The sequence below is a fragment of the Corella eumyota genome, chromosome 5 (assembly GCF_963082875.1).
Source record: "Corella eumyota chromosome 5, kaCorEumy4.1, whole genome shotgun sequence".
NCBI lineage: Eukaryota > Metazoa > Chordata > Ascidiacea > Phlebobranchia > Corellidae > Corella > Corella eumyota.
The window spans coordinates 3,001,845-3,013,974 of NC_137494.1; the positions used below are offsets into that span (position 1 = coordinate 3,001,845).

Here is a 12,130-nt window from a genome sequence, read left to right on the forward strand (position 1 = left end):
ATTAATAAATAAATCAAACACATTTTTTGTTCAAATAGACATCTAACCAACCATGGAATGGATTGTACACAGAGTGCTTTATAAAAGAAAATTTAGATGCCATTTTAAGAGAAGACTTTTCTTGTCAACTTCTACCATACCTAACTAACTTTAACATTTTTCTACGGCCTTACAGCGGTTATAATCGTAAGTTTTAAATGGTTATTTTTAATTTTTAAAACCAAATAAAAAGCCAACGTTCACAAAAATGTGTAAACAGTAAAATTTCTTATTACAACTTCATTCTCTCTACAGTTTACAGTTCAACAAAATGTGCTCTTATGAACGGTTGTTGGATACAAAACGAATGCTTTTTTAGAGCGCAACTGGACACCTTGCAAATACGCGCAGGAGAGGCCCCAGCAGACATGGTCGGTGGACGAAACTATGGTCAACCACAATGCGCTTCATTTAAACCGGCAACTGAGTCCGCAGCTTGGCTTAACAGTTACCATCAATGTCGACTTAGCGGTTGCGTTGTTGACAGCACTATTACACCGCAATATATAAGGCTACAACTGCTTAACATCGCCAACAGTCAAGCTGTGCCACCGCATCTTAAACTTCCATTTTATAGTAGAGTTACCAGCGGTTTAATCGGCCCAGACAATTGGGTAACACAGTTGCAAGACATAATAGCCCAAGTTTCCTCCAAGCGACCCCCATGTACACCAGACTTTGTCCGCCAAATTTTTGATAGAAGCAACAATCTTACTAGTAACAGAAAACTTATTAACCTTTTAACCCCAACGCCTACAATACCATATACCCCTCCTTCTATACCCTCCAAAAATGAATTGTTAGCGCTTTCACTAAAGCTTTCTCCCTTTGAGGAATTAATTTTTCCAACTAGAAAATTTCCTGGATACTTAAATGTTTTAACTCTAGGCTTTTTGGGCATCACCTCAAATTTATTTGATCTTTCAAGCCTAGAAGGCATTCCAGGATATAACCCAGGTTTAACCAGATTTCAATCTCCAGAAATAAATTTTCCCAACTTAGCTTGTCCATACGATACAACTCGCCTGCCGATAACTGGGAACAGTGGAGACTGTTGTGAACGAAACTTGTGCTACTACCCAGTCTCCTTACTTGGCTCTCAGCGAACTGGCTCTGCAGCTTACCTTACCGAATGGGGCGAGTACTCTTCTTGTACAACAACATGCGGTGGTGGTCGTCAAACAAGGACACGTCGTTGTGCTGAAGCTATTGGTGGATATTGTGATCGCTTTAAGTTAGAACAGCAACCAGTCTTAACTGAAAAACGAAGTTGTGGCACCGACCCCTGTCCCGTATATTCCACGTGGACAACATGGAGTGCATGCGGCGAAAGATGTGGTCCATCCTTTATAACGAGTAATAGAAGATGCCTCCAGGGCAAATGCGCTGGGAAACTAATCCAGAAAAAACCCTGCTTCCTGGGAAAGTGTCCTGTTTATAGTTTGTGGGTAAGCAGTGGCCCCTGCGTCGGAGCGAAGGAATGCGAAAATGGAACTCGCAACGAAACAAGAACCTGTACAGATGGAGTTGTTGCATGCGACCCTACTAAGCTATCAAGACTGGGGGCTTGCGTAGTCCCCTGTTTACCAAGACTTAGAACGGATCTCACGAAGTTCAAGCAATCTTGTAGAGAAAAGCATAATTCTGAAGGGTGTTTTCAATTTGTACAAGGTACTTGTTTTGTTGGGGAGACTCCAGTAGAGCCACGTCAGTGCAACGGCTGGACTGGTTTCGCTAACCTCTTTCAACAAAATTGTCCCTGTCCGTAGAATGGCTAAATTTTCTTATAGTTATTATGTTCACAATCCTGTTAAATAAGGCATCAATTTGTATACTTTATACCATTGTAAAACGATATTGTAATAAATATAAATCACGTATATAAACAACGTTCGTCTTTCGTTAGACCAATCATTTTCCAAAAAAAGCAACAAAACTTCGTTATAATATTTTGACATTTTTACTGAAAGCGACTCTAAAAATGCAAGTTAAATTGAATGAATTTATTGGTAATTGACAAAAATATTAAAAGTACGATATTTAGCACTAAACAAGCATGTTGAAATCTCTTCAAAAAAAGAAAATTAGGTTTTCTTCTGCCCACGTTTTAAACTAGGTGTGGTTTGAGTACTGATCGTTGATTTTTTAACATTTACTTTTCTGCGTCGTAAAAACTCTAAAAAAATTATTTTAAATTAGAGTAAAAATTGTTTTGAGATAAAAATATATAATTTTTTTTTTGGATATATCTTTGTCCTCGATGTGGGAAAGTCGATGCGCGACTTAAACATAGAGTAACATCAGTTACCCCTACCCAGTCTCGAGTTGCCTGTGGCAGTTTGGAATATTATAGATTATAATTGCCCGATAATTATGCTGCTGATTAAGTGCTGGCTCAGCAGAAGTTTATACCGTTTATAGCGCCTTACTCAAGAGCGCTGCAGCATGAAGTCAGTGGGAATTGAACCCACGACCTCATGTGCGGTGTAGTAAGTGTTCTTACCACTACACAACGCTGCCGGTAAATTAGGAAGTGAACTTATAACTGCTCCAATACAAAAATATAACAAATTGGTAAAATATTATTTAGTTTTGAGCTTTCTGGTAACTAGATTAACAAATAAATACTTGGATGTTTTCCTGAATATTCTCCAGTCAGTTGATCATTAGAAGTTAAAACAGGTTCAACATGAAGGGGTGCCATTGAATATCTTGAAGTTATTTTTTTGAATCTATTAAAATAAAAAAAAACATTAAAAACAAAAATAAATTTATAAATAGATAACAATATTTTTTTGGATCACTTGTACTTTATACAAGTGAACCTTCATTTAATGAAACAGTTTTAACTTCAATAATACCTTGGACTTCTTCTATTTTGAACTTCTGGTTTTTCATTTACTAAATTTGATTCGGTTTCTAAATTTTCAGAAAATTCTTTTTCCGGCTTTTTAGAAAATTCTTTTTTCTGGACCCTTAAATTAAAAATAATATTCTAAAAAAAAAATATTGCAAATATTCTGTAGTTTACAATTAGAACATAACAAACAAAATCTACCTCTCTGTGTTTTTCTTTTTGCTTGAAATACTATTATCCGAAGACAAAGTTCTTTTTCGAGTTAAATTTGAGGAACTTGGTTTGCTCTTCCGTTCAACTTTACCTACTCCCGGAATAATTTCATAGTTTTTCAAAACTGATTTCTGATTTTTTGGTCGATTTGCTGATTTTGAAAATTTAACATTCTTTACTTCAAAGTCATCATTTTCCGAGGTCAAGGGGTCACTGGAGTCATGACCTATATCGTCAGATGACAAAGAATTCTCCAAAAGGTCATTAGAGCTGGAATTTTCAGAATGCTTACCCAATTTTCTAAAAAATTAAATAAATTGAAAACTAGAAATGTCAAATAAAATTTTTTAATTTACCTTTGATTGGTTGTTTTCCTTGGGTCTGTATAGCCAGGAATAATAATATTCTTGCCATTCTTTTTAACTGTCCTTACTCCCTGCAAACCCCCACTTTTGCTGTTTCCATTCCCTCCCTTTTTAACGGAAGGCCTAATCGAGTTTTCAGATTCTGAATAATTCTCATCGGAGCTGCATTCGTCTGACTCCGACACATACACGACCTTTTTGCTTGCACGCACGCTGCGCTTGTTAGTCGTGTTTTTAAGAACTTCCTTCCGAGGTTTTTGAGCGGGTGGGGAATCCCCTGAAGTGCTTTCACTCGGATCAGTTGTCCTGCTTTGTTTCTTGGATTTTGCGATGGCTGATTTTTTTCTCGTTGGCTAAGTTATGAAAAATAAATTCCAAAAATTTAAGTTTAACCCAGTTGTGAGTATATTGTTACATTTAAAAGTTTTGTTATTAATAGAAAAACACAAAAAATAAAACTTTTAAAATATATGGCTTTTAAATTTAAAATAATAATAGTCTACTAATAAAATTTAGTTAAAAAAATACAAAGATGATAATTTAATTTACCTTGACAGGTTTCGAAGGTATTTCATCTGAAGAACTTTTAACATCGTTTGTAAATTTCAGAGGAGTATTTAAACCAACTTTCATCGATTTTAACGAAGTTTTGAAAAATGTTCGAAGTTTTTCGTAATTTGGTTTTTCTTCGTATTTTAACCCAACAGAATGTTGCAGCAACTTTATGATCTCAACTATTAATGAAATTAAAAATTATTGAGCATTAAAACTTTTGTCATAACATGGTAAAATAAATTATTTTGATATAACCTGGTGTGTTGGTGGGGCATAATGACTTCACCAATTCTTCGACATTATCTAAGCCTTCAATCTTTTTATCTCGAACATAGTTGGGATCTGTTAGTTTGTCCTCCCACGGTAACTTGCCTGCCACCCAGTGAAGAAGATTGTAACCCAATATCTCTATATCACCACGACGACTAGGCGCTAAAATCAGTTTTAGATTTTGATAATTTTTTAATTTTTTTTCAACTAAATAATTTACAAAAATAATTAGAAATGTAAAGTCTTACCAGCACCCAGATGTGCATCTTTGCTTGTGTATTCTATTGTTCCGTTGTGAGCTTTTTTAGGATCAGGTTTGTATTCATAATGTTTATCATCAGATGTGTATTTACAAGCTAGTCCAAAGTCAACTAAGTAGACCTGACAAATATTAGTTTAAAGGTAAATATGTTGTATTTATTAAATTAAATATAGTAATGTTATTTTATGAGATAACAGTTAAGAAAATAGACAATCTATGTTTAACAATAATAGTCTGTACTTTGTGGACTACATAGCAAAAAATTCAATAAAATTCTAGTTAATCAATATCCAATATAAAAAATAAATCAATTTTAATAAAACCTGTAATGTTAAAGAAATAAAATATTAAAATTATGTTTATTTATACAAAATAATACCAGAAACATTATTTATATTCATACCTTGTTTGGGTCCTTAAACCCAGTTAAAATATTTGCTCCTTTTATATCAGCGTGAACATAAGTTTTACTGTGCACATATTCAAGGGCATCAATCTAAATATATTATAATAGTGTTAAAATAAAAAAAAGGTTTAAAATATTTTGTTAAAAAAAAACCTTACCATTACAATAGCAATTTTTGCTACAGTGGCACGAGGTAAATGTTTATTTGATTGTAGCCAAAGTTTATGTAAATCTGTTCCAAATCTTGGCATGACCATAAACCTTAAACTTTTACTATTTTGTTCATGTCTTCCTTGTGTAATATAAGCTGGTATTGGTACGTAGGACAGTTTAGTAGATTTTTTCCATTCACTAACTAAAAAATACAATATTAACAAATAATAAAAAAAGTTAATTAGAATTTAGTTAAATAATCCAATCTTTTTTCCTACTTTGTTCAGGTTTGGCGGCTCGTTGATAGAAAGCACATTCACAAAATAAAGGTCCGTTGGCTTGTGGTTCCTTTAAATAAATATTTTTATTAATTTCATAATAAAACTATTATTAAAAATAAAAGAGAAATTACTGTTTCTTTACAGATTTTTATTTAAAGTATTTTAAAAGTTTTCTTTTGAATTTAACAAAAGAGTATTTACGATTTTAATAACATATTCCGCATTTTCTTTCACACTTGTGCTTTTTCCATTTCCTTCTTCAGCTAAAAACAATAAACATTCAATTTTTATTCAAAAAATACTGATGTAACTTAAAAAATAAATACAAGATAAAACTATGGAGAATACGCAAGTAACTTACCCATATAAAGAAGCCCAAAACCTCCAGATCCAATCGATTTTCCAACCTTCCAAGTTTTCTTTACCAAATCAGTTAAAATTTCACCCGGTAGAAGAGGATCACAAAGCTGATGTTGATTTTTTAAACTTTTTCCCTTGGATTTTCCCTTGCCTTTGGTAGGAGGCATTTTATATATATCTTGTTTAATTTCCTAATTGAATATAAAATACCTAGTTTTTAAACATATAAGGTTAAAATGGCATGCAATGTTGTTCTATTTTTTAGGCACAACACTAAAAAAAGTAATTTTAATTACAAAATATTTTTTTATATGTTGTATCAAAAACTATATAAGAAAATTTCATCAGCATGCATTTGTTCAGTTAGTTCATTTTAAAGAAAATAAATAAGCATTAAAAATATCATGTTATTTTCCAATTAAATTATCAAAATACAGATGACTAAAACAAGAATAAAGCTTTAAGCCTTAATTTTCAATTGAATCTGATTTCATCCATTTTTTCTCTAAAACGTAAGCATCCGAAGGTTCAATTCTTTTGTAATAATGTTCCTTTGTTTCAACAACCTCAAAGCCAAAACTTTTGTAAAAATCCAATGCTGATTCATTATTAGTTTGCACATGCAGAAATATACTGTTGAAGTAACCATGTTTTTTACAAATTTCAAATACATGATCAAGTAAAACGGTTCCGATACCATGGCGACGATAGGGTGCTAGACAACCTAGAGTCATAATATAAAGACGGCGAACACCATTATGAATATCAACCCGACAACACACTGCCCCGACAACTACATCGTTGAAAAACGCAAATTTTGCAAGTTCGCCAACTTCTAGTACATCTTTATAAAACTTGTCATTGTAAGATACTGGAAAAATGTATTGATTTAAACGTTTTAATTGCTTGATGTTGTGCTGGGTAATAGAACCAAGTCCGATTCGAACATTTTTTATTTGTCCCATCCTTAAGACTGTTAGTTGTTAGTTATATATATTTAAATAAAAATAAATTTCCTAAAAAACTGTAAAAAAGAATATAATAAAGGTATAAGTATACTATTCATATATATACAAAAAATAAATGCCTTAAAAAAGACTTCAAAGATTAACTCAAAGACTAATTAGTTTTAAAACTAACAACATTTTAAGATATCAGTCTTCTTCAAACAGTGTTATTCATTCTAAAAGCCAGACCCAAAGTTTAACACTTTTATAGGCAACAGAGTACTTCACATTCGGTGTTTTTACCGTTTTTCAGTTAATAATCTTCAATAGTTTTACTACTTTTTTTTCACAGTCATAAATAAATAAACGACGGCGCGTAATTTTATTTCACATTTTGGTGATTCCCGCTTTTCATTCTGCGCAAGCTGGCAAAACTAATATTACTTCAAAACTTAAATACCGAAACTGGAACAAACGAATACTAAACTCTCTTGCCTAACCCTTTTTGTTTTGTTAAATAAATAACATATGAAAAAGCAAATAAAAGGTATTTCACAACAGCCAAGTGCAAACTAAATTCCCGCTAAACACGGAACTAACGACAAAGCAGTAACCGCAAGCTAGCGCTACCCCTTTGTTGAATTTAATTATCCTCGAAGGAGGAGTATTATTTACCCCGTTTAAACACAACCTAACGATAAGTAATAGTAACCCCAACGATCTTAAAATGAGTAAAATTAAAAAAAATCTTTCTAGTGCTTTTAATAATTCTAATTGTGAAGGTATATTTCTAATTGGGCTATAATACAATCTAAGTTAAATATATTTTTTCGTGAAATGAAATTTGGTTCCTTATATTTATTTTATGTGCTTAATTAGAGTGTGCAAAATAATTAGTCTTTAAAAAAGTATAAAAAATCATAATACTGTGAACTTAAAAAGCATGATAACTACTTGCGTAACCTAGTTTAACTGATCAAAGTAAAAGAATACTTTTTGGCAGTTAAAAGTAAGCCCAGTTGATATAGGAAAATACAATACAAAAACAACAATATATTATACAAGTTGATAAAAATATATAGAATATCTATAGTGTTCTTTAAATAAAATTTAATAAAAAAGAATTTCGTTACGATTTAACTAGATAACAAAAGCATTGGCCAGCAAATTTGAGCTAGAGATTTACTATAGGCATTTATCTTTTACTCTACAAACAATACCTATATATAAACTACTACATTAATACATGGTTTAAGTGAATATCAATACAATAACTATGCAGCAACATGTATCATAGCTGGGGTAGCACTTGGGGTGGCTCCTCTCCGGGGCTTACTTTTTTCCAGTAAACCCTGTCGCCGCCAAATTTCTTCTTGTTGTTTCAGCCAATCAGGAGTGGGGTAGCGCTCAACGTTTCGCATGGACTGGGGAATGTAGTTGATCTTGTAGATAGTGCGATCGTCGATTGCGTTGTCGCTAAGGAAGGCTTTGTTGTCAGGTTTAAAAGACTTAGATGGATAGGCACCAACATGATGGATGTAATGTTGTCGGGCCGTGGAAAGACCTTCAAACTTACCTGTAATATAAGATACAATTTAATAAGTAAATTATTTATTTGAGAATTTAATGTAATTAAGTTAAATTAAATAATGTAATATATGCAGTCTTAGCCTTTGTCAAGTGTTAGGTCTACATCGTAATTAATTGATGATTAACAATCACTTTACTTACCCCCTTTCTCTATAGCTTCCTGCCTTCCTTTTGCCAAAGTTCTTGGCACGATCCACTTTTTAAAATCTCTGCTGTAGTTTGTTGCACCTTCAAACGGTTGACTCTCTTTAAGCCTTGCCACAGGTTTCTTTGCAGAAGCAGGGCGACCTCTTTGTGTCTTGAAATCAATTCTTTGAGTGGTAAGAAGCTCCATCTCACCTTGGGGTTTAACATACTTTAAAGGCTCTCTTCTTTGTGGGCGTGTCGCTGGCCAGGCTACAAAACTGTCCCTGAACTCGGATGAGGATGACAAAGGTTCTTGGGAGGACATTTGGTTTTGGGAAGGTTTCATACTTTCAGCAGGGAGTGCTCTTGTACCGGCAAAATCAGTACGGAATGTGGTGATGGAATCCATTGGAACAGTTGGAGGATAGTACTTCTCTTTTTCACGCTTTGATCTTGCTTCAATAGCATGCGGAACAAAGTCAATACTATGGACAGTGCTGCTCTGCAGTGGCTCATCAGACTGAAAAGCTTTGTTTGGCGGTTTGGCTGACTCTCGAGGGGGTGCATATCGGTGAATATAATCCTGAAATAATAATTTTTATTTCAATATATATAAAAACCTAATCCTTTCTAACTACAGCACATGTTAATGTATGTAACCATAACTGAAAACTGTCTTATCTTGTTTTACTTTACTTACAAGCTACTAATCATTCCTTGAATTGTTAACACAGTTTTATTACCTGTTGGAATGTTGAAGACTGTTCCATTTTAACATTGGGTTTTGTATATTGCTGATCAGGACCATATTTTCCCCTTGGTTGTAAACTCCACCGTTTAAAATCACCTGAAATCAAACACAAAATAGTTAAAGTTAAAACATGTTAAAAGATAACCACCAACATTTAAAAAAATATAAAAAATGATTTACACAAAAAAATTTTTTTTTTTGTTGGGAAAACAAAAAGAAAGTATTTCAACAAAAGTTTACTTTGGTAAGTTGGATGGGCCTCAAACTTGACAGCTGGTACACTTCTGGTTTCCTTTCGTTTCGCTATTTGTGCCGGTCCAGTTTCATGACCAGGGTAATCTTGAGTGTACATACTCACCCCCTCCATCGCTGTGCCAGGGGGTTTGTACAACTCTCTAGCATGGGGCTCTCGTTTCTCAAGAGGGTGAGGTATATAGTGGGATCTAAAAACACGATTTGATATTGTAAGTTATATTTTTTACTCTATGTAACCCCCACTGAATTTAATAAACTAAAATCTCACCTAAAAGTTGTTTTATCTGAAACTTTTGCATCTGATTTTCTCATCTCCACAGCTGGTTTGAACGACTCTGTAGGTGCCACCCTGTGACGAATATAAGTGTCCACATACTCTGTTGCGCCACCTTCATCATGACCAAAATTTAAGAAACCGGAAGGGCGAGGACGATGCCACCTGGTGGAAAAAAAAATTGTTTTAATTTTCATTAAAAAAATTTGCCCAAAAAATTAAGATTATTGCAAAATTTTAATTTCATATTGCAATATTTAAAGATTAATAAATTAATAAGGCCATTTTTGAAGTAGCAAAACTGATAGGCCTATTGGAAAAATATTTACATAAACTTAAAGGTCACGAAAAAACCTTGAATGTGAATTAGGTTTAAAGGTAAGTAGGTTGGCCCTTTAACTGCAATTTTTTAAAAACCCAAAACAAAACTTTAAACAGGTTTGGATAACACTTATTTAAACAATAAACCCTTTATAAATTCACACTGATTCACTCATTTACAAAAGAAAGTAATCCACTATTCCACTTAAATCGATGTCAATTTAAGCCTTATTGCTAGGCGTTAGTGTTTTGATAGCAGGTAAAATCTTGTCAAAAGTTTTTATTCAATAGCATGATTGTTTACATTTGTAACAAAAAGGACTCTTGTTAAATTACTAAGCAAATAAAAGCTTTAATGAATGTCATTTCTTTATTAAATTGTGGCCATTTTATGAGGAGATTTAAAACAAAGTTAATTAAATTCCAAATATTAATATATACACATTTCATAAACCTATAATAATTTTATGTTATATTTTTAATAGTTACCATTTTGGATTATTCATATTTTCTTAAACTTGACTTGAAAAATTTGAAATAAGATTTTAATTATTTGTTTCTAAAAACAGTTGAGTTAAATGGGTGTTGTCTAGTCATTATTAAATTATTTTTTTAAGTATGCCAATACTGCAATACCAAATTACAGAATTTACTAGTCTACTAGTCAGCTAGTTGATTTTTAACAATTTTATTGCTTTTAAGTGTAAATACCTATCTAAATTAAACTAAAAACTGAGTTATTACGGATTTGTCAGAGTTATTTCAACAATAATATGACATTTTATAATAGTTATAAACCACGAGGCCTATAATTTTAAAACAGGCAATTCAATAACGATTAATGTTTTACGAATTTGCAAATTAATACTCAATTTTTCTTGTTTTATCTTCATCCAGCGTCAATAACACTTTCTGGCTTTTCTCTTATTTAATTAGCATTCTTAAAAAACTTATTTAACTCAAATTTGAGGCTGTTAAATTGTAAAAATTCGCACAAAACTTTGATTAACTTTAAAAAATAACTCGAAATATGTATCTCGATGCGGTTCACTGGCGTTACTAAGAAGCTATCTTGTCGTCAAGTGCTTAGTTACTCGCGCGAAACAAGGGCAAACAATTCGAGATTTCTCTCTTTTATTATGACATCACAAAAAACGACAGGTTTGCCATTGTTTAGGACGATTGTTTGTATCTTTTAATGTCGTTGGAGGTTATTGTAGTAAAATTGGGCATTGTGACGTGTTGGGATTTAAAGTGTATTAACAGTTACGTCACAAAAGATAACGACTACATTTTCTCACCATTTTTATCATTTTGGCATTAAATGTTATGTTTAAAATGATAAAATAAATTGATTTTATATCCTGGTTTGTTCAAAAGACCCTTAACCCAAATAAAAGACTGCTAATATTTGTAATAACAAAGGTATTTTTTATTACAATCTAACTTATACCAAACCCATAATTTAATGCATAGGTGAGCACAATTAAGCGAAAAAGTAACTTCGTTAAAAAGTGATTCGTTACACAATACATTAACTTCGTTAACTTTAATTTGTGAAATTAAATACAAAGAAACTAAAGTTATCTATAACCGTTAACGTTAATATTTAATTAAACAATCCTTTCGCATCAATTCGCAGTTTAGTTGAACTTTTGAATTAAAGAAAAATATTTTACAAAAAAATTTTCTAGCGCCAGTTTGCAGTTATCAAAAACTGGCAATAAGAAAAAAACTGGCAATAAGAAATACCACACAGGGATTGTGACATCATTTCCGCCCAGCTACCCACCGTGCCTTACTTACTATCTTAACCCTTTAGGCCTATTCTATCATCTCACCCAACCCCGCCTTCCCTTTCCTCTTAACCTAACCCTGCCTATCCCCATTCCGGCTTCCCTTTACTCTTATCCAACCCTGGCAGCCTTTCCCGCTTACCCTTCCTTCGTCTCCCCCTTTCCAACCCTTAACCCTTAACCCTCTTGCCTACCTTTTCCCACCTTACCTTGACCCTGATTCCTCCATCCCGTAAGTAAAATGAGACATCCATCCACAGACGGAGCTCTTTCCACTTGTCCAGCAATAACAGCTTTCATCTAGAAAAA

General features: G+C 32.8%; 3 protein-coding genes across 4 annotated transcripts; all 3 read right to left on the reverse strand.

Moving 5' to 3' along the window:
* Positions 1-1,995: 1,995 nt before the first annotated feature.
* On the reverse strand, positions 1,996-5,955 carry LOC145752232 (serine/threonine-protein kinase VRK1-like). 2 transcript variants are annotated; one of them, XM_082568474.1, is made up of 13 exons: positions 5,763-5,955; positions 5,603-5,664; positions 5,399-5,468; positions 5,126-5,322; positions 4,965-5,057; positions 4,548-4,680; positions 4,285-4,461; positions 4,024-4,208; positions 3,466-3,827; positions 3,098-3,409; positions 2,901-3,014; positions 2,668-2,771; positions 1,996-2,215 (listed from the first exon to the last, which is right to left on the reverse strand). In XM_082568474.1, the coding sequence occupies exons 1-13, from the start codon at positions 5,926-5,928 to the stop codon at positions 2,124-2,126; spliced, it is 2,067 nt and encodes a 688-aa protein (XP_082424600.1). In that variant the 5' UTR covers positions 5,929-5,955; the 3' UTR covers positions 1,996-2,123. The 2 variants fall into 2 exon arrangements, with proteins under 2 accessions (XP_082424600.1, XP_082424602.1); XM_082568476.1 differs by lacking the exons at positions 1,996-2,215; positions 2,668-2,771 and having other exon boundaries at positions 2,943-3,034.
* Positions 5,956-6,218: 263 nt separating this feature from the next.
* Positions 6,219-6,780, reverse strand: LOC145752239 (N-alpha-acetyltransferase 50-like). The gene has a single exon (XM_082568484.1). The coding sequence runs from the start codon at positions 6,724-6,726 to the stop codon at positions 6,229-6,231; it is 498 nt and encodes a 165-aa protein (XP_082424610.1). The 5' UTR covers positions 6,727-6,780; the 3' UTR covers positions 6,219-6,228.
* Positions 6,781-7,560: 780 nt separating this feature from the next.
* LOC145752236 (stabilizer of axonemal microtubules 2-like) lies at positions 7,561-11,352 on the reverse strand. The gene is made up of 6 exons (XM_082568480.1): positions 10,515-11,352; positions 9,699-9,869; positions 9,416-9,618; positions 9,168-9,271; positions 8,440-9,007; positions 7,561-8,284 (listed from the first exon to the last, which is right to left on the reverse strand). The coding sequence occupies exons 1-6, from the start codon at positions 10,529-10,531 to the stop codon at positions 7,983-7,985; spliced, it is 1,365 nt and encodes a 454-aa protein (XP_082424606.1). The 5' UTR covers positions 10,532-11,352; the 3' UTR covers positions 7,561-7,982.
* Between the last annotated feature and the right edge of the window lie 778 nt (positions 11,353-12,130).